The 18,456-nt window shown below is 40.7% G+C and overlaps 2 protein-coding genes and 1 long non-coding RNA gene across 7 annotated transcripts in view; 2 read left to right on the forward strand and 1 right to left on the reverse strand.

The window, feature by feature from the left end:
* The window catches only part of mideasb (mitotic deacetylase associated SANT domain protein b), a 23,973-nt gene extending 23,416 nt beyond the window's left edge, over positions 1-557 (forward strand). Inside the window, exon 14 of the mRNA XM_061843811.1 lies at positions 3-557. The gene's annotated coding sequence lies outside the window, so the exon portion shown is untranslated. The remainder of the gene's footprint in view (positions 1-2) is intronic.
* An 869-nt stretch (positions 558-1,426) lies between these two features.
* On the reverse strand, positions 1,427-11,130 carry crip1 (cysteine-rich protein 1). Of its 4 annotated transcripts, none has more exons than XM_061843825.1 (5): positions 10,973-11,130; positions 4,951-5,045; positions 3,073-3,130; positions 2,895-2,947; positions 1,427-1,733 (listed from the first exon to the last, which is right to left on the reverse strand). In XM_061843825.1, the coding sequence occupies exons 1-4, from the start codon at positions 11,010-11,012 to the stop codon at positions 2,910-2,912; spliced, it is 231 nt and encodes a 76-aa protein (XP_061699809.1). In that variant the 5' UTR covers positions 11,013-11,130; the 3' UTR covers positions 1,427-1,733; positions 2,895-2,909. The 4 variants fall into 4 exon arrangements, with proteins under 4 accessions (XP_061699809.1, XP_061699808.1, XP_061699810.1 ...); XM_061843824.1 differs by having other exon boundaries at positions 1,429-1,791; XM_061843826.1 differs by having other exon boundaries at positions 1,493-1,598.
* The window catches only part of LOC133513242 (uncharacterized), a 40,967-nt gene continuing 25,810 nt past the window's right edge, over positions 3,300-18,456 (forward strand). Inside the window, exons 1-2 of one of the 2 annotated variants that reach the window (XR_009798427.1) lie at positions 3,300-4,580; positions 18,170-18,253. This is a non-coding gene — a long non-coding RNA (uncharacterized LOC133513242). The other variant, XR_009798428.1, reaches the window with a different exon arrangement.

Here is an 18,456-nt window from a genome sequence, read left to right on the forward strand (position 1 = left end):
AGGGAGTTCCGGGGTCCGATAGCCCAGTGACCTCTCCCGGGCCAAGGGTCCTCTTCTCGGGGTGACGGATCTCGCCCTCTATTGGGACGTCCTTGTTCTCATGTTATTTTCCACTTGTAGCGCCCCCCCCCACCGTGAAACGTGCATTCTCCCTCCTGGACCTGGATTCTCCTCCTGTTGCCGTGGCAACAGAGCCGCCACGATAGAATTTGGGGTACGTGCGCCTGTGTCGACGGCACAAAACAAGACTGTTCCCGTTTGCTATGCTTAATGTATATTTTCTTCACGTTTCCGTGCACATTTTGAAATTCTTGCAGGGGAAAAGTTGTTAAAAAAATGTAGCTAAATATTTAAAAGAAAAAAAGTACAGGTTTAACGAAAAGGTCTACGTTTGCATACTTTCTACGCTATTTTCGTAAAGGGGGTTCACACTAACGATTGGGAAAAAAATGCAATTTTGACGAGTACTTTTTACAAAAGTGTAACTTATTTGTTTTTTTATTTTCTACCACGTTTTTGGGGGGATGACCCATTTATGAGGCACTGTATTAAACAGAAGTATTCCATAATGGTGTTTTTATTTTTCTCTTCAGGGCATTTTCTCACAAAGACGCTAGAGGGCGGTATAGCACCGTTTTCACTTACAAATGTATAAAATAATTGCACTTTTATTTCTAAATACAGAACAAGTACTAAGGCTGTTTGGTTCCATTTTTCTGCCATGACAAAAATGTACCAGCAAGCATTTGAAGTCAGTATTTCCAGAGCGAGCACTGTTGCCGTACTAGAGAATTTTTAGTAAAGAATTTCACTTTTTTTTTTTTTAATTTAAACCATAAACCAACAATAATAATTGAAACATATGCAAATGCTGCATTCAAGGGTCACAAGAGTGTGTGGGATTTTATCCTTGGCATGTCAGTGAGGAGTATAGAGCTAAATACATCATTTTAAATCATAAGATGATATGCAAATATTACTCCCAATGGCACAAAAACAAGTAGCCTCAAGAAATTAAGACGTGATTATTAGTAATATGGAAGTGCAACAATCAATCAATTAGCTGACAACTGATCAATTATGAAAAATGTTACACTCTCAATCCTCCAATTTCAGGCTCTTAATTCTGCGATTTCTGTCGTCCTGATTTGACTTTTATGTTTAATCACAAGAAGACTTTGTCAAAGGACCCTCAACATTCTCACCTATTTTTTCCCCTCGCTTTTAAAATATTATTCTTCTTTTCCTTTCGGCTTGTCCCGTTAGGGGTCGCCACGGCGTGTCATCTAATAATATCCTATTTAATTTAATAAGGGGACTATTTTCATTTCAATCCCATTAATTGAAAAATTAAGCATCAGGTCAAATGATTGTGAGTTGCATCTGTAATTTTTTTCAAATTTATTTTTGCACATCATTTTAGTATGCATTGTTACTTTTAGTGATGACAAGGTCGCACTTATTTTTTGTTTACATTCAAACTATTTTTAGTTATGATGTCGAGACCTCCAGCTCAGGGAGGCCGGGCCGCCTCGCGATGTATCCCAGCCAAGGAGCCTCTTCCTGGGCTTGCATGTTGTCAAGGACAGCCTCCTCTTCTGTGGATGTGAGGACTGACGCATTAGAGTTCATTTACATCCTTCCAGTTTCTTTGCCGCTTATCCTCACGAGGACCGCAAGGAGTGCCGCAGCCTATCAGCTGTCAACCGGCAGGAGGCGGGGTAGGCCCTGAACTGGTCGCCGGCCAATCGCAGGGTACATGGAGACAAACAGGCGCATTCACAATCGCACCTATGGGCAATTTAGTGTCCGATTAATGTTGCATGTTTTGGGGATGTGGGAGGAAATCTTATCATGTATAGTATATATGTATGAATATGCAAACTCCACACAGGCGGGTCCGGGATCGAATCCGAGTGAGTAAAACGAAAACTCAACATTGGTTTATGAATATGAGCTCGTCGTTCATGTGGCAGGAAGCCACAAGTGACTTTTTTTCTCACTTCGGTTTCAGTCTTGATGCCACAAAGTCTTCAGTATGTGATGATAAAGCTTGCTGGGTGCTGCTCTAAGCAGGGGGCACAGCTGCCCCTTGCATGTTTGTTTGTGTTTGCCGAGTTGTTTGTGTCAGTTGCCGTGGCGACCGCACATCGCCAACCAAGGAACGCTGTGACCGGTCATCAGCGGGGGACAAACCGATGCAAACGCAACCTGGCTGATATTTGAATACGTACGCATAGTGTGAGGGTGAAGATGAAGGATTTTGTATGATTGATATTGAAATTAACATGCGATTTTTCATTTAATAATTGATTTAGTTTGGTTACTAAAAAAAAAAAAAATTTGCACGCACTTGAAGGATAAATGAAGGCGCATGTTAATTAATTTAAATAGATTTTCTATTTTTAAATACCAAGCATTAACATTAATTTACACTTGACTCATTTAATTTCCACCCATCCATTTTCTAAGATGCTTATCCTCATGAGGATATTTGCATATTTCTTTGGTGGGTTGGGGTGCTACGAATTCTAAACAATGTTTCAAATGTTTTATTACCAGTAAAAATGTGTGTGCATGTTGCACACTTTATTTTATTAATTATTTTTACTTACTGTATACTACTGTCATTTATTATTCCACATTGTACAGTTGTTCAATCCATATTTTATTAAATAAAAGTTAAAATGAAATTGCACGACACAAATTTAATTTGATTGAATAACAGTAAGATATTTAAATGACTTAATTCACTAATTGAGTTCAGCCATGTGAGAAAAAAGAATAAAGAATTAAGTATTTAATTATTAGTAGTATTTAATTAAATAAAGAATAAAGATTGTCACACACAACCAATTTTAATGGAATATATTTTTGGAAAAATGGAAATTTACTTTTTAACGGGAAGTTTAATATTTGTAACTCTCTGTTCCTCCGCGTCCGAATCCTGCAAAAAAAAAAAAAAAACATAAATTAAAATGACTTTGGGAGTAATTAAGATAAACGTGCTACCTGGACAAAAGTATTGAGACACAGAGAACATTGGGTTGACAGTAGGTAAAAGTTCATTACCGCCGGGTCCGAACTTTGCACTGTAGCAGGGTTTGTGACAGTAGGGCTCGCCCTCATGCTAAAACACAACAACAACAACACGCGATCAGATAGATGCACAAAAATAATGCGGAGGACCTCATGAGCGCTAAATGCTGGAAAAATCTGCATCTTTGCACAACTGTGATTCTTATTTTAAAAAAAAAAATCCCTATAAATTGTAATAAATTCTAATGTTATTCGTTCTTGTGTGTTGTTACCACTGATCTAAATTTAAAAAAGGCTCATTGGCCACCAAAAGTGCAGTCGCCAATCGCCATCTTGATCCGACCTGCGCAGCGTTAATCGCCACTTTCGTGGCTGTGAGAAAACATTCCACAGGTAAGTGAAAAAGATTTACTTTGACACTGTTAAAGTTTGTTTGTAAAGTTTTTTTTTTTTTTTTTTTTTAAATTCTCTGATGACCTTAATTCACTTGAACAAAGTTTTGTTTACGGTTGTTCACTGTTAACTCTCTGCTTCACCTTTACAGGCCGGCGGTTTTTCGCAAAAAAACGACGTCAATATTTTCCCAAACTTCCTCAGCGGATAAGCGGAAAAAAAAACACATTTTCTGTGACATTTTTTGATGAATTCCATAATACAGAATTCTGCAAATTGAATTTTGATTTCCAAATGCGTGGGAACAAGTTTCAATTTTCTGTCTGAAAGAGGACGTCGCAGAGACAACAAATGAACAATGCGTTGAGCATGTATTTTCCCAATTGCGAGTCCTTATTTCCAAAAATATATTGAACTGATTGACTTAACCCTCTCTGGACCAAATAAAAATTTTGCAGGGAGAAAAATCTGATACTTTCAGAAAATGATACTCTGGACTTAAAATTTTTGATTATATTAAACCTGTTGCAAATTGGGGGTTAAAATTAATTTTTTGAATGACAAAAATGCTTGGGTATTTTGTACTATGCTATGATGATAGCGCGTCACAGCGTATTTTGGGAAACGTTAACGTGTCACGGAAATCGGGCCGAGGTAATATGCAAGGTTTCATGCTAGTCACAGTGTTCTATGTCTGTCCTTTGCAAGTAGCCTTTTTTGACCTACCAAGTCGAATTAAAAATCCTTCATGTTACCAGAAGTTAAAAAATGTCAAGTTCACGCGACCAGTTTTAATTCTCCATGGCAAACTTTGGGGAAAAACCCCGTCATAATCCGATGTCCTCCACGCGTTTCGGGAGTACCAAGATGGCGGCCAAGTGGCTTCAACCAATCGACATACCGCTCGATGTCTACGCGCTATCCACTCTTTGATGTTACATACTTGGCCATTAAAGGTGCATTTCTAATCAGCGTCCAATCAGATTTGAGCTTCTCCGTGCGTTGCCATAGGAACGTAATCTTCCCGTTGCCTTCAGGTTCCGGATGTTTGTTTTTTTTTTTTTTGGCTCCGTCAACCGCCGGAGTGCGCCCAACACAGCTAGCTAAAAAAAAAAAGGCTGGAGTTTCTCTGACAAAATGCATCTCCGGTGAGTGCTATGTGTTTTATTGAAAGTGTTTGTTTTTTTTGTCGCGTTATTAGAAATATAATTATCGGCAACTTTTGTGGTGTGGAGATTTTAATGAATGAATGAAGAAAGATTTCCGACGGCAGTGTCGCAAAAACTGCCGAGGACTGCTGCCGGTTTTTGTTCATTTTTTTTTTTTTTTTTTAAATTCGCTTTATTAATTAGTGAAGTAGAGTCGAATGTTCTCGCGGAAGACAGTTTTGGCCACCATTCATAATTTTGGCTTGAAAGTTCATTCGTGACCTAAATAAATGACGGCAGCCGGCGCGCACGCAAGTTTGACGTACGTCAAAGCGAGTTCGGCTGCCATCATTTTGGGTTTGTTCGGTACCTCGGCGTGCGATCCAGGCGACAAAGTCTTTCCACACTTCTTGCATTTGAGACAAGGTCTGTGCCAGTCTTTCCCCAGAGACGTCACCTTCTCCGCTACATAAACACAATCGTACAGAATTAACTTTATTTTCAGGGAAATGCTCAAAATATTAAACGCTACACAAATGGTAAAACCGAGCTTGACGTCGAGCTAACAGAATTTTCATCTCAGAATCTTTGATTGAGCAGTAGAGTCCACAACTGGCGAATTACCAGAAGCGAAAGTCAAATTAATTCACATTAAAAAGCTGTTTTAGTTGCAATTCCCATGTGTTTAACACCCCAGCAACATTAGTGCTTAATAATATTAGCATCCGGAAATAATATTAGCAGTTAGCCATACTGATAGCGCGTAGCAGCTAGCATTAGCAATAATGTTTGCAGTTTGGTTTTGCACATTCGTTTCAAATTGTAATCATGGCATTTTTTTTTCTGGAATGCATTTTTATATGTTTTGGGTATTTTTATGAGTTTTCTTATTGTGTATATTTTGTATTTTAAAAACGTTTTGATTTTTCTTCAGCAATTTTATATTTTAACCAATGCAGCCCTATGGGGGCACAAACCAGTGCAATCTGTAGGCCGGTCCCAAGCCCGGATAAATGCAGAGGGTTGCGTCAGGAAGGACATCCGGCGTAAAAACTGTGCCAAACAAATATGAGCGTTCATCTAAAGAATCCCATACCGGATCGGTCGTGGCCCGGGTTAACAACGCCCGCCCCCGGCACTGCTAACCTGCAGGGCGTCGGTGGGAATTCAGCTACTGTGGGTCGAAGACAAAGAAGAGGAGGAAACCGGATCCAGCGTCAGAAGAAAAAGAGGAATGCACAGAGCCTACAACTGAGTGTAGGGACTTTGAATGTTGGGACTATGACAGGAAAAGCACAGGAGTTGGTTGACATGATGATTAGGAGAAAGGTTGATATTCTGTGCATCCAAGAGAGCAGGTGGAAAGGTAGTAAGGCTAGAAGTTTGGGAGCAGGGTTTAAATTATTCTACCACGGAGTAGATGGGAAGAGAAATGGAGTAGGGGTTATTTTAAAGGAAGAGCTGGCTAAGAATGTCTTGGAGGTGAAAAGAGTATCAGATCGAGTGATGAGAATTTGAAATTGAGGGTGTTATGTACAATGTGGTTAGCGGCTATGCACCACAGGTAGGATGTGACCTAGAGTTGAAAGAGAAATTCTGGAAGGAACTAGATGAATTAGTTCTAAGCATCCCAGACACAGAGACAGAAAGAGTTGCGATTGGTGCAGATTGTAATGGACATATTGGTAAAGGAAACAGGGGCGATGAAGAAGTGATGGGTAAGTACGGCATCCAGGAAAGGAACTTTGAAGGGCAGATGGTGGTGGACTTTGCAAAAAGGATGGAGATGGCTGTAGTGAACACTTATTTCCAGAAGAGGGAGGAACACATAGTGACCTACAAGAGCAGAGGTAGAACCACGCAGGTAGATTATATTTTGTGCAGACGATGTAATCTGAAGGAGGTTACTGACTGTAAAGTAGTGGTAGGGGAGAGTGTAGCTCGACAGCATAGGATGGTAGTATGTAGGATGATTCTGGTGGTGGGTAGGAAGATTAAGAAGACAAAGGTAGAGCAGAGAACCATGTGGTGGAAGCTGAAAAAGGAAGAATGTTGTGCAGCCTTCCGGAAAGAGGTGAGACAGGCTCTCGATGGACAACCGAAGCTCCCGGAAGACTGGACGACGACAGCCAAGGTGATCAGAGAGACAGGCAGGAGAGTACTTGGTGTGTCATCTGGTAGGAAAGGGGAGAAGGAGACTTGGTGGTGGAACCCCAAAATACAGGGAGTCATACAAGGAAAGAGATTAGCGAAGAAGAAGTGGGATACTGAGAGGACTGAGGAGAGGCGAAAGGAGTACATCGAGATGCGACGTAGGGCAAAGGTAGAGGTGGCAAAGGCTAAACAAGAGGCATATGAAGACATGTACACGAGGTTGGACACGAAAGAAGGAGAAAAGGATCTCTACAGGTTGGCCAGACAGAGGGATAGAGATGGGAAGGATGTGCAGCAGGTCAGGGTGATTAAGGATAGAGATGGAAATGTGTTGACTGGTGCCGGTAGTGTACTAAATAGATGGAAAGAATACTTTGAGAAGTTGATGAATGAAGAAAATGAGAGAGAAGGAAGAGTTGAAGAGGCAAGAGTGAAGGACCAGGAAGTGGAAATGATTACTAAGGGGGAAGTCAGAAAGGCACTACAAAGGATGAAAACTGGAAAGGCAGTTGGTCCTGATGACATACCGGTAGAGGTATAGAAGCAATTTGGAGAGATGGCTGTGGAGTTTTTGACCAACTTATTCAACAGAATACTAGCGGGCGAAAAGATGCCTGAAGAATGGAGGAAAAGTGTTCTAGTTCCCATTTTTAAGAACAAAGGGGATGTTCAGAGCTGTGGGAACTATAGAGGAATAAAGTTGATGAGCCACACAATGAAGTTATGGGAAAGAGTAGTGGAGGCTAGACTCAGGACAGAAGTAAGTATCTGCGAGCAACAGTATGGTTTCATGCCTAGAAAGAGTACCACAGATGCATTATTTGCCTTGAGGATGCTCGTGGAAAAGTACAGAGAAGGTCAGAAGGCGCTACATTGTGTCTTTGTGGATCTAGAGAAAGCCTATGACAGAGTACCAAGAGAGGAACTGTGGTACTGCATGCGTAAGTCTGGTGTGGCAGAGAAGTATGTTAAAATAGTACAGGACATGTATGATGGTAGCAGAACAATGGTGAGGTGTGCCTTAGGTGTGACAGAGGAATTTAAGGTGGAGGTGGGACTGCATCAGGGATCAGCTCTGAGCCCCTTCCTGTTTGCAGTGGTAATGGATAGGCTGACAGATGAGGTTAGACTGGAATCCCCTTGGACCATAAGGTTCGCAGATGATATTGTGATCTGCAGTGAAAGCAGGGAACAGGCGGAGGAAGAGTTAGAAAGATGGAGGTACGCACTGGAAAGGAGAGGAATGAAGATTAGCTGAAGTAAAACAGAATATATGTGCGTGAATGAGAGGGACGGAGAGGGAAGAGTGATGAGGTTACAGGGGGAAGAGATGGCGAGGGTGGACGACTTCAAATACTTGGGGTCAACAATCCAGAGCAATGGAGAGTGTGGTCAGGAAGTGAAGAAACGGGTCCAAGCAGGTTGGAACAGCTGGCGAAAGGTGTCTGGTGTGTTATGTGACAGAAGAGTGTCTGCTAGGATGAAGGGCAAAGTTTACAAAACAGTGGTGAGGCCGGCCATGATGTACGGATTAGAGACGGTGGCACTGAAGAAACGACAGGAAGCTGAACTGGAGGCGGCAGAAATGAAGATGTTGAGGTTCTCGCTCGGAGTGACCAGGTCGGCTAGGATTAGAAATGAGCTCATTAGAGGGACAGCCAAAGCTGGATGTTTTGGAGACAAGATTCGAGAGAGCAGACTTCGATGGTTTGGACATGTCCAGAGGCGAGAGAGTGAGTATATTGGTAGAAGGATGCTGAGGATGGCGCTCCCAGGCAAAAGAGCGAGAGGAAGACCAAAGAGAAGGTTTATGGATGTGGTGAGGGAAGACATGAGGGCAGTTGGGGTTAGAGAGGAAGATGCAGGAGATAGGCTAAGATGGCAAAAGATGACACGCTGTGGCGACCCCTAACGGGACAAGCCGAAAGGAAAAGAAGAAAAAGAAGAATTTTATATTTTAACCCTTTGCAGTTTGGATTTGCACATTCATTTCAAATTATAATCATGGCACTGTAGTCTATTTTTTCAGCAATATATTTTTACATGTTTTTTAGTATTTCTACGAGTTTTTTAATGTGTATATTTTGTACTTTAAAAAAGTTTGGATTTTTCTTCAATTTTATATTTTAACCCTTTTCGTTTGCAGTTTGGATTTGCACATTCATTTCAAATTGTAATCATGACACCGTAGTACATTTTTTTAGGAATGCATTTTTATGTTTTTTTGTATTTTTGTGAGATTTTTAACGTGTTTATTTAGTATTTTAAAAGGTTTATTTTTTTCCCCATTTTTATATTTTAACCCTTTAAAATTTTATTTTGCTGATTTGTGTTGTATTTTTGGAGCAGTTTAATATTTATTTTCATGTATTTATCAGTAATTGAATTCAATTCATTTCGAGCATAAGGAAATTGTCAATCTCAACATAATATACATAAAAAAATGAATCACAACGCATACATAAAATAAAGACTAACTTTTCGAAAGCCCTTTAGGTGAAGTAAAGTTTAATAAATGTTGAGCCCTTGTTCTTTTTTTTTTTCCGATTGACACAATTTAAACCTTTATGCAAACCATATGAATCCCATTTTTTTGTATTATTATGGATTTTCCGCTACTACTGTTGAATATTGAATAAGTATATCATATATAATAATATTTAAAGCAAAAAAATAAAAATACTTCTCAAGTTATTTTATTATATAAAGTATTTAAACTGTAGATGTATTCCTACTATGCAGTTTATTATCAGGAAAAGCTAAAAAAAAAAATGCTTTAAAAAGCCAAAGTTTTTTTAGGCTTGGAACGCATTATTTCTTTTTCCACTCATTGCAATGGGAAACATCGATCCGGTTTTCGAACAAATCACTTCTCGAACCGTTTTCTGGAACGGATCACTGTCGTATTAACCGTCGCCAATAATGTTAGCGGTTAGCAGTACCGTTAGCAATTAACTTTGACGGTGTAACTGTCAGTAATGTTAGCGGTTAGTTAGCGATGCCACGTGCGGTTTGGAGTCACGCTAATGGTTAACAGTGGCATTAGCAGCTCATAATGAGGCGATTAGCAATTTAAAAAAAACTGTTCAAAGGTTCCAATTTGGAACAAAATGGAGGCGTTTCGAAAAGATGTAAATCGTTTTCCCATGTGTAGTCGTCCCCCCCGCACCCCCTCCCCGTGCACGTTGCGCAATAACGCGGTCCTCCCGAGAGCAAATCCTTCAGATTACAAACGGAACATTTTGGCTTCTTGCCGCGCCGCTTCGGCTCATTACGGCCGTCACGCAACATTCCTGCGCGATTGCTTCGGATTAAGTCTCCCCGCTCGCGTTTTTACCTCCTCACGACTGCCGAATTATTGGCACCTTTTGGTGTCGGGTCACCTCGCCCCGATCCGAGAAGTGACGAAAACTTCTCGAGTTACGTTCAAACGCTTTCGGTGACATTCTTTCATCTTTTCCCGATAAAATAGATTAATTGTGATTGTTATTATTACTAAGAAAAGCAAATTTATCTGTAAAGCGCATTTCATACAGTGTGTTTTAAATGATTAAAAGCATTCAAATACATCAACAATAACATTTGATCATAAAAACAGCTCGTCGTGCAAGAAATAACACAGAAAAGTGGAAGTACTCAGAAAATAGACGAGTTTCCAACCTGGATTTCAAAATCTTGAGACTCGGGGCTGACGTCAACTCTGTTGGCAACTTATTCCATTTTTTTATTTTTATTTTTTTGCAGCACAATAACTAGATTCTGCTTCACCATGTTTGCTTTGGACCAGGAGTCAGTCCATCTCAAAGTTCTACTGGGTTTATAGTCCATTCGCATTTCTTTGATGTATTCAAGGCTTTTAGCGATCTATAGACCAGTATCAGAACTTTTAAAACTGTTCTGAACCCGACTGGAAGCCGTTGTAAGGACTTTAGAATTGGAGTTCTGCGCCAGGACCGGTTTGTTCCGAGCAGAACCCCGGGCCGCAGCAGGTTTTTGATGCTCTTTTTGCGGAGCCCGGTCAGAAAGATAATATACAACCATCAGGTGTACTTTGAGATATATTAAAAAAAAAAAAAAAAAAAAACTTTTTTTTTTTTTTTTTGCTGTTGAAAGGTAAAAATGGTCTTAAGTGGCGTGCGAGTTGTCTTCCTGTCCCCTCGAGATGCAGAAGCGGCACGACGCCTCAAATCGTGAGAGCAAAAGCAAAAAAAAAAAAAGAAAGAGAATTCGGTTCTTACCAAAGTAGACCTCCTTCTTGCAGTTGGGACACTTTGGCATGTCGCCGCCGTTCGGTTCCTTTTTTGTGCAGATGATTGACTGACGAAAGACGAGTTCGTCCACTAGCGCACGCGTTCACGCCGCTCCTCCGCTTTTATTCGGCTCCGAATGTTTCTCTCTTTTTTTTTTTTTTTTTTTTTGGGGTGAGGCTTTCGGTCACGTTGTGTTGTTAAAGAGATACACGCCTCCGTACAGCGGTAACCTGACTCGAGATTTTAATTTCTTCCGTGCTCCCAAGAGACTTAAATGGAAAATGTTCCAGCACCAACTCCCCCCCCCCCAAAAAATAATAATAATTTAATCAAATTAAAAAAGCACTGTACCACATTGTACTTTATGAAAAACATCCAGGAAAAACATTGTGAAAAAGAATGTAAATAAACTGTGGATCATGAATTCATGCCCGTTGACGTGCTTTTTTTGACGTGCACATCTTGGCCCTCAGGGGGCAGTATAAGACAGTCGTCCATAATGCACAAAGAAGAGTTTCACAACTAAGTGACTCAGTAAGATGAAATATGAGTCATTTTCCGCAGAGAGTAGAGAATACATGCCTGTGACTGTCTATCAGCATGTGTTGCTGCACAGTTTCTGTTCAAGTACTCGTCGCTGAAAGGGTGACGAGCGCTGCAACAGGTAGCTTGCCCGTCTATGGCGTTTTGCTTTGTTTGCAAACTTTTTTTTTTTAAAGGAAATTTTTCCAACTTTTCCCTCATAATCCAAATGCCAAGTCAATAAAAGTACCGCTAAGATAGAAAGAAAAAAAATGTCCTTGTTTGACATTGGCATATTTTTTCATCAGTGTATTAAATTCATTTTGAAACGTACCCTTTATTATAAAATAATACCGTATTTTGTTTGTAATTGTTTGTTTAATTATATTTATTCTTGTCTTGCGATTCCCAAAATCTAAGTCAGCACATTTTAAAATAATGCCACATAATTTTTTTTAATTATTTTTTATTTCTTTATAGCTATTTCCCATCATATCTATAAAAATATACAGAAATAGAAAATTACTTTAACCGCCTCAGTTTAAAAAAAAAAAAATTGCACCATCAGTTAGGGTTAAAAAAAAAAAAAAAAATTATACATCACAATTTGTGTTCTGTGTACCCAATAAAATACAATGCGGTTTCCGTGGCGACGTCAACACTGCGGTTGTTTTCTCCCGTAAGGGCAAAGTCTGCATCCTGATATGAAATCATCTCTTATCAACTTGACCTGATTTGACTGCGAGTACTTCACGGTCCAGTGGTGACATCATCATCATCATCATCATCCGCCTAACCCGCCCGGCAACAGGTCCAACCTCGAGAAAAAAGACACATGACACGCTGCTATAATGACGTTACCGTGGCAACCAAACGATTCTGCTGACCCGGTCTGCAGGCCCTTACGCAAGAAGGGAGTAAAATCGGTGTAAGTTCGGTACCCAAGGAGGATTCTAGCGGTGGACCGGCACAGGTGTGTCTTTCTTCAGGGTTCCGGTTTTGGAGGCTTAGGCGGTTCTGGTTGTGGGGTTAGTAAGACTCGGGATTCTGGTTTAGGTTTTGTAGTTTTGAAGTTCATAAAGGTTAGGTCAGGGGTGTGCGGGGTTCTAGGGTTCTGGTTAACGCATTGCGGTTCTGGTCAAGGATGGTTTAAGGTCCGGAATGAAGATTTGGTGTTGGAAGTTTGGTTCAGGCTCTGGTCTGGGGTGTGTTTCAAAATGAGGATTCTGAGTATGGGGACAAAGGTCAAGGGTTAAGGTTAGCTAGTCAAAGCAAGGTTAGGGTAATCTTATCTTCTTTAATGGTTAAGATTACGTTTTGGATTAAGGAACAAAGCATGAAGCCGTCATTTATGGAAATCATCTCCTGGGAAATTAAAATTATTATTAAAAAAAAAAAAATCCCAATAATCCGGAAAATGTGTGACGTGGTCGGCTCTTCATGCCCATCGCGCCGGCGCAAACGCTCGTTTAGTCGCTCTGAAGCAACAAAAACAAAAGATCCGTCGCCACGGACGACCGCTGTCTTGTTTGTTAGGCGGGTTGCCGTGGCGACAAGGACTTCTTGAACAGGAAGCCAGGGGAGGAGGGCATGTGATCGCTTCGCACGAGATGACGTCACCAAAGATCACATCGTTGGCAACGATTAGACTCGGGACAAAAAAAAGTGTTTTTGTCTCACATTTTTCCCAAATGAAGTCATGGAAATGGGAACAATCTGTTCCCGGGTCAAACTGCTGCCGTGTCAAAACCTGTCTTCAGAATCACACAAGTGCAAAAAATAAAAGTCAAATCAACAGAACAAAAAAATGAACCACCGCTAACAAAAATAAACAACAAACAAAATAGCCTCGTTTCGCTTTGCTAACAACAACAACTCCGATAGTGAACGCAAGACTACATACGAGTGTGGTCAGTCACGCGCGCAGATATAAAGTTGCAAGTGTGGGTTCTGTTTGTAAATATGAGTGTACCCCTTTAAGAGCGGAGGTGGCGGTTTTTGCTAACGTGACTTCCTGTTGTTCTCTTTGCACGGTTTGGTGCGGTCGCTCCTTTTTTCAAAAAGGACGAAAGATGCTCAGGAAGTTTTGTGCAACTACTTTTACTTCCGAGTTACCTGACACCGCCCCCCCTCCGCTCTTAAAGGGGTACACACATAATTACAAAGAGAACACGCACCCGGAACATTAGATCTGCGGCATTGATTGGTGGACCACACCCGTGACTTTATATCTGCGGGCATGACTGACCACGCCCATACATTTTTCAAATGTCAGTGACTGGTACTTCATCTTCTCCTCTTACCTGGAACTCCAGAGTGGTCCAATTGTCTACTAGTATGCAGAATTTCATAAAACAACTTTAGCCATAATGAAAAGTAGGCTAAAGTTCCACATGCCAATAAGAGTAGTGGTAGGTTTTGTGCAGTAGAACACGGAGTACAAATATTAGAAAATGCAACGTAGAAGGAAGTTCCACGAAGTACTAGAAAATGTGGAGTACAGTCACTGTGATTTGACAGTCCGCCATCGCACTCCCAAATCTGCACCGTCGAGCACGAAAAATCACGCGTGTGAAATTTGTTACGAGTAGAAATACATAGATATTGGAAGACGTCGCTTATCTTGTGTAGTCTTGACCATGTTCCCCGGAAGCTGCGCAACTGCGCAATTGCGCACTTGTCGCACATGAAAACCGATCCAGCGCAGTGAACCGCAGCCTGACGGAAGCACGCGGTCTCTTAACAACGAGCTGCTGCTCGGCCTACTTCTACTTCCTAGTTTACCTGACACCGCCCCCCTCCGCTCTTAAAGGGGTAGACACATAATTACAAACAGAACACACACCTGTAACTTTATATCTGCGGGCATGACTGACCACACCTGTACATTTTTCAAATGTGAGTGACTGGAGTAGTGTTGCGTTCATTATCGGAGTTGTTGTACTAGATAACGTGAAAAGTGGTTTGACGTTCCTCATAGACAATGTGAATGTAGACTAAGATTTATTATCGTATTAAGAAGAATAAGAATAGTAGTAATATGACCTACTACAGCTAAAGTACCCGATGTGACTTTTTCATCTCCTGCGCCTCGTGTACTTAAAGGTCCCCTTTTATCCAAAATCTTGAAAAAAATCAAACGGGAGGCCGAAACGTGTTTTTTTTTTTTTTTTTGTGGTTCAGGTCGACATCTTTACGATTTGTTTACTCATTGCGAAAGACACGAAAAATTGTAAGGCTCGCAAAATCACCAGATCAGAATTGTACGCGCTTGTGACGTAGCGAGTTAGTAATTGTTCAAGTACCTGCTCGTTCACACACTGCTGGAATTGCATTTCCGGATTTTGCGCGAGCGACCGTGGAGTACTACAATACTTAACTCTATTTATGATGTAGTACATCGTACCCTAATGCAGTCAAAACTCACGTTCACTGCCATTGACGGCCGTCGCCGTCAAATAGCCACACAGCGTGAATGACGCTAACGTGCGAACGGCGCGGCCGGTGGGCGTTGGCGTGGCGATGGAGTCCGCGACCGGGTCGAGCGTCTCGCGTGAAGCCGGCGTGCCGTGCCAAAGTGCGAACAATGGCGGCAGTGTGGAAAGTGAGACGCCGGTGACGAGCTGCTAAGTGGAACGTGATGATGGAAAAAGACAACAATTGTCATTTCTTCCCCCGTATTGAATTTGGAGTCCGTCGCGAGCATAAAAAAATGGCCCAAAAATATCGAAGGAGATTCGGATGCAGCGGGTGGAGCTTCCGCCTATTTGGGTGATGTCATCGCCCCGCCGCCGCGGTTCCCACGCGGCGGGCGAGGGGCCCGAAGGGAATCCGCGCTCGAGAGCCTATCGCATGGGAAAACATGGCTGCCGCGATCGTGTTATTGTTAACGGGAGGCGGTTGCCATGGAAACTTGGCCGTCCGACAGATTTCCGACTCGACGTTGTTATTTTTTATTTTGTACTTTTTTTTTTTTTTGCCGAGAGATCTTTGAGGTTCCAATGGCGGCCGTGCAGGATTCAAAATGTTTCACTTTCAAGAGCACACGAAAAGTACAACTCGATGAAGTTCCGCATAGTAGGAGTCGTAGTACAAATATGTCGCATGGAGCTATTTATAGTAACAGTAGTAGTAGTAGAGGAGATATAAAATGTGTTCTCTTTAGTAGAAGTAGTAGTAGGAGTAGATGAAAAATTTGAATTAGGCTCGTTGTAGTAGTAGTAGCAGTAGATGAGCTAAAAAGTAGCACGAGATTTTACGTAGCGGCCGTAGTAGTAGTAGACAATATTAGAAGTGCTATAACCTTCCACGTGATGGTAGTAGTACTAATAGCAGATATAGAAAGAGTAGTATGAAATTTTGCATAGTAGTAGTAGTTTTGTAAAAAGCAGTATGAAGTTCTTTGTAGCAGTATTAATGAGATGACGTGAAAAGTAGAATAAGCTGAGGATCCACGCAATAGTAGTAGTAGTAGACAATATTACATGTACTGTGACGTTCCACACGGTAGTAGTAGAAATAGCAGTAATATAAATAGCATGAAATTCTGCATAGTCAAATTAGGTAGTCGTAGTAGTTCTAGATAAAAGTACCGTAATTTCCGGCCTACAAGCCCCGACTTTTTTTTTCACACTGCGGTTTATGCGGTGATGCGGCTAATATGTGCATTTTTGCAAATGGCCGGAAGGGGGCGCTCGAGCGGAGAAGGTAAGAGTGAGACCGGTGGAATATGTGTGCCGAGGAAGTGACTTTTACCGGTCCGGCCCTGTTAGCGCTGCGCTAGCGTGTTACTGCCGCGTCTCAGTGATTTTTACCAGTATGTTTTTTTTTTTTTTTTTTTTTTTTTTAACCGGCCCTGTTAGTGCGGCGCTAGTGTTAGCATTAGCACGGCGGCGCTAGCTTAAACTCTCCGTGTACCGTCTTTCTTTGTAAATATCTTGTGGGCACTTGCGGCTTTTACACGGCTGCGCCGTTTGTATGTACCAAATGGTATTTCCTTTACAAATGTACTAAGGTGAGGCCAACCAGTACGCTGCAGTAATATTTGTCATATTTTGCATTTGGACTTATAGGCCACAATTGCACGTCACAATTATTTTTTTCCCCCCCTAATCACAATTTGTTTCTTTTCCTTCGGGGAACGGATGAATATGTACCAGCGAGAAATAGAAAATGATAACATAATTGTGAGTGAAATTTCAAGCAGTATGATCCAAGTCAAAAATTATTTAGAAAATTGGACGAATATGCGAAAAAAATCCATGTACAGTAAATCCCGTCTTTTTATCACAACTGCAAAACAAAATCATTCTCATAAAAGTGACCCAAAAAATGGAGTTCACCCCCTTGAGCATTTTAGCATCAAAGAGGGTTTGATATGCAAGGGGTCCCCAAAAAAGTATTTACACTTTAAATAAATGTAAACTTGTTTATTATAATTTTAATAATTTTTAACATGTAAAACAATTGACAAACATTTAAAGTGTGTATACATTTTTTTTGTAGTCCAAAGACTTACCTGACACACAAAATGGCCTCCACGCTGACAACCAGGAAGTGAAAAGTGAAGCCAAGTGATGTCACATACAGGAAGTGATGTCAACTATATTAATGTGTAAAGCATTTTTTTTTTTTTTTTACAGTGGAAAAAATAACCTTTTTTTTCCATGTCAAGTCTAATTTTATCTGTAATTTCCGGTTTCGCGTGGCCATTGAGGCCGCTATTTTGTATCCGGGCAACACAATGTGGAAAATATTGCAGTCTGGATTTGGAATTTTTGAATTCATTTTAAATAACCGTAACCGGCGCGGTAGACTGCGGCCAAAACGTTTGCGACGCGGACCAAGCGAAGGCCGCCAGGCAGGGCGCGGCACGTCATCCCAAAAATGTCAACCTGTCGCATTTTTCATAAAAGGGCGTCGGAGAGGGCTTCAGATTCCAGAAAAAAAAAAAAATAAAAATATTCTTCTTTGCTGATTGGCTGGGAGAAACCACATGGTTGTACCCTGGCATTAAACTAACGAACCCAATGAAGGCCAACAATTGGCTGTGTATATTATTTTAATTTGCTAGTTATTGTTTCCATCAAATTTACTCTATTCATTTTAAAAAATCCATTAAAACAGATTATTGGAAAAATTATAATTATTTAATTGACAAAAATTTGCTTTTGTAGTTTTTTTTTTTCCATCAAATGTGTTCAATAAAAAAATATTCCATTAAGTGGATGTTTTTGAAAAATAAAAGCAAAAAAAGCACTCAGATATTTTGCGGCAATTATTTAAAAAGATGTTGAAAAATATTTAAAATTAGAAAAACAATAAAAAATACATTTGCTTGTCGTTTTCATCCAACCATTTAAAATGTGCAAAATTTTAGAAATGTTTATTTTCAAATTATTTGTCTCTTGCAATCATGTTTTCAAAATCCATTCCATTTGGAAGAATAAATATCCCATAAAAAAAAAAAAATCAAATGTATTCACCAAAATGAATTTCAACATTTTAACATTCGGTGCCAGTCCTCCCAGTTACAAATCTGTATTTTTGTCGCATTTAAAGATACTTATAATTGAGCTCCCCGTACAAGAAAAAAAAATATATATTTTTAATCCTTTCTGCAGAGAACTGTTTGTCAACCAAAGACTTTTGACTTCCTGACAGGAAACCAAAAGCGGAACGAAAATGTCGCCACCTGCAGGAACGATGACGTCATGCTGCCGTCCGTCCCTTCGGACACATCATTAGGTACACTTGCACACGCTAACGCCGGCCCATACAGATTTTAGACATTTTTTCACGACAGCATAATTTGAGTACAGTTGCTCTAGCTAGCGGACACGTTTATACATTACACTTTCATCTATTTCAACAAAAGCAAACGGGACTTTTAAAAAATACGAATTACATCGCATACAGACAACTAGGATAGGCCCCGGCGCTCCCGCAAC

Source organism: Syngnathoides biaculeatus, chromosome 15 (assembly GCF_019802595.1).
Source record: "Syngnathoides biaculeatus isolate LvHL_M chromosome 15, ASM1980259v1, whole genome shotgun sequence".
NCBI classification, from domain to species: Eukaryota; Metazoa; Chordata; class Actinopteri; order Syngnathiformes; family Syngnathidae; genus Syngnathoides; species Syngnathoides biaculeatus.

What these genes read in the sequence shown, in the direction of transcription:
- crip1 (XM_061843825.1), bottom strand. Translation starts at nt 11,012, where the DNA reads ATGCCAAAGTGTCCCAACTGCAAGAAGGAGGTCTACTTTG. An exon ending in CGCCTGGATCGCACGCCGAG is followed by an intron (nt 3,131 to 4,950) that starts GTACCGAACAAA and finishes GTTGTGTTTTAG; the next exon opens with CATGAGGGCGAGCCCTACTG. An exon ending in TGCAAAGTTCGGACCCGGCG is followed by an intron (nt 2,948 to 3,072) that starts GTAATGAACTTT and finishes TTTTTTTTGCAG; the next exon opens with GATTCGGACGCGGAGGAACA.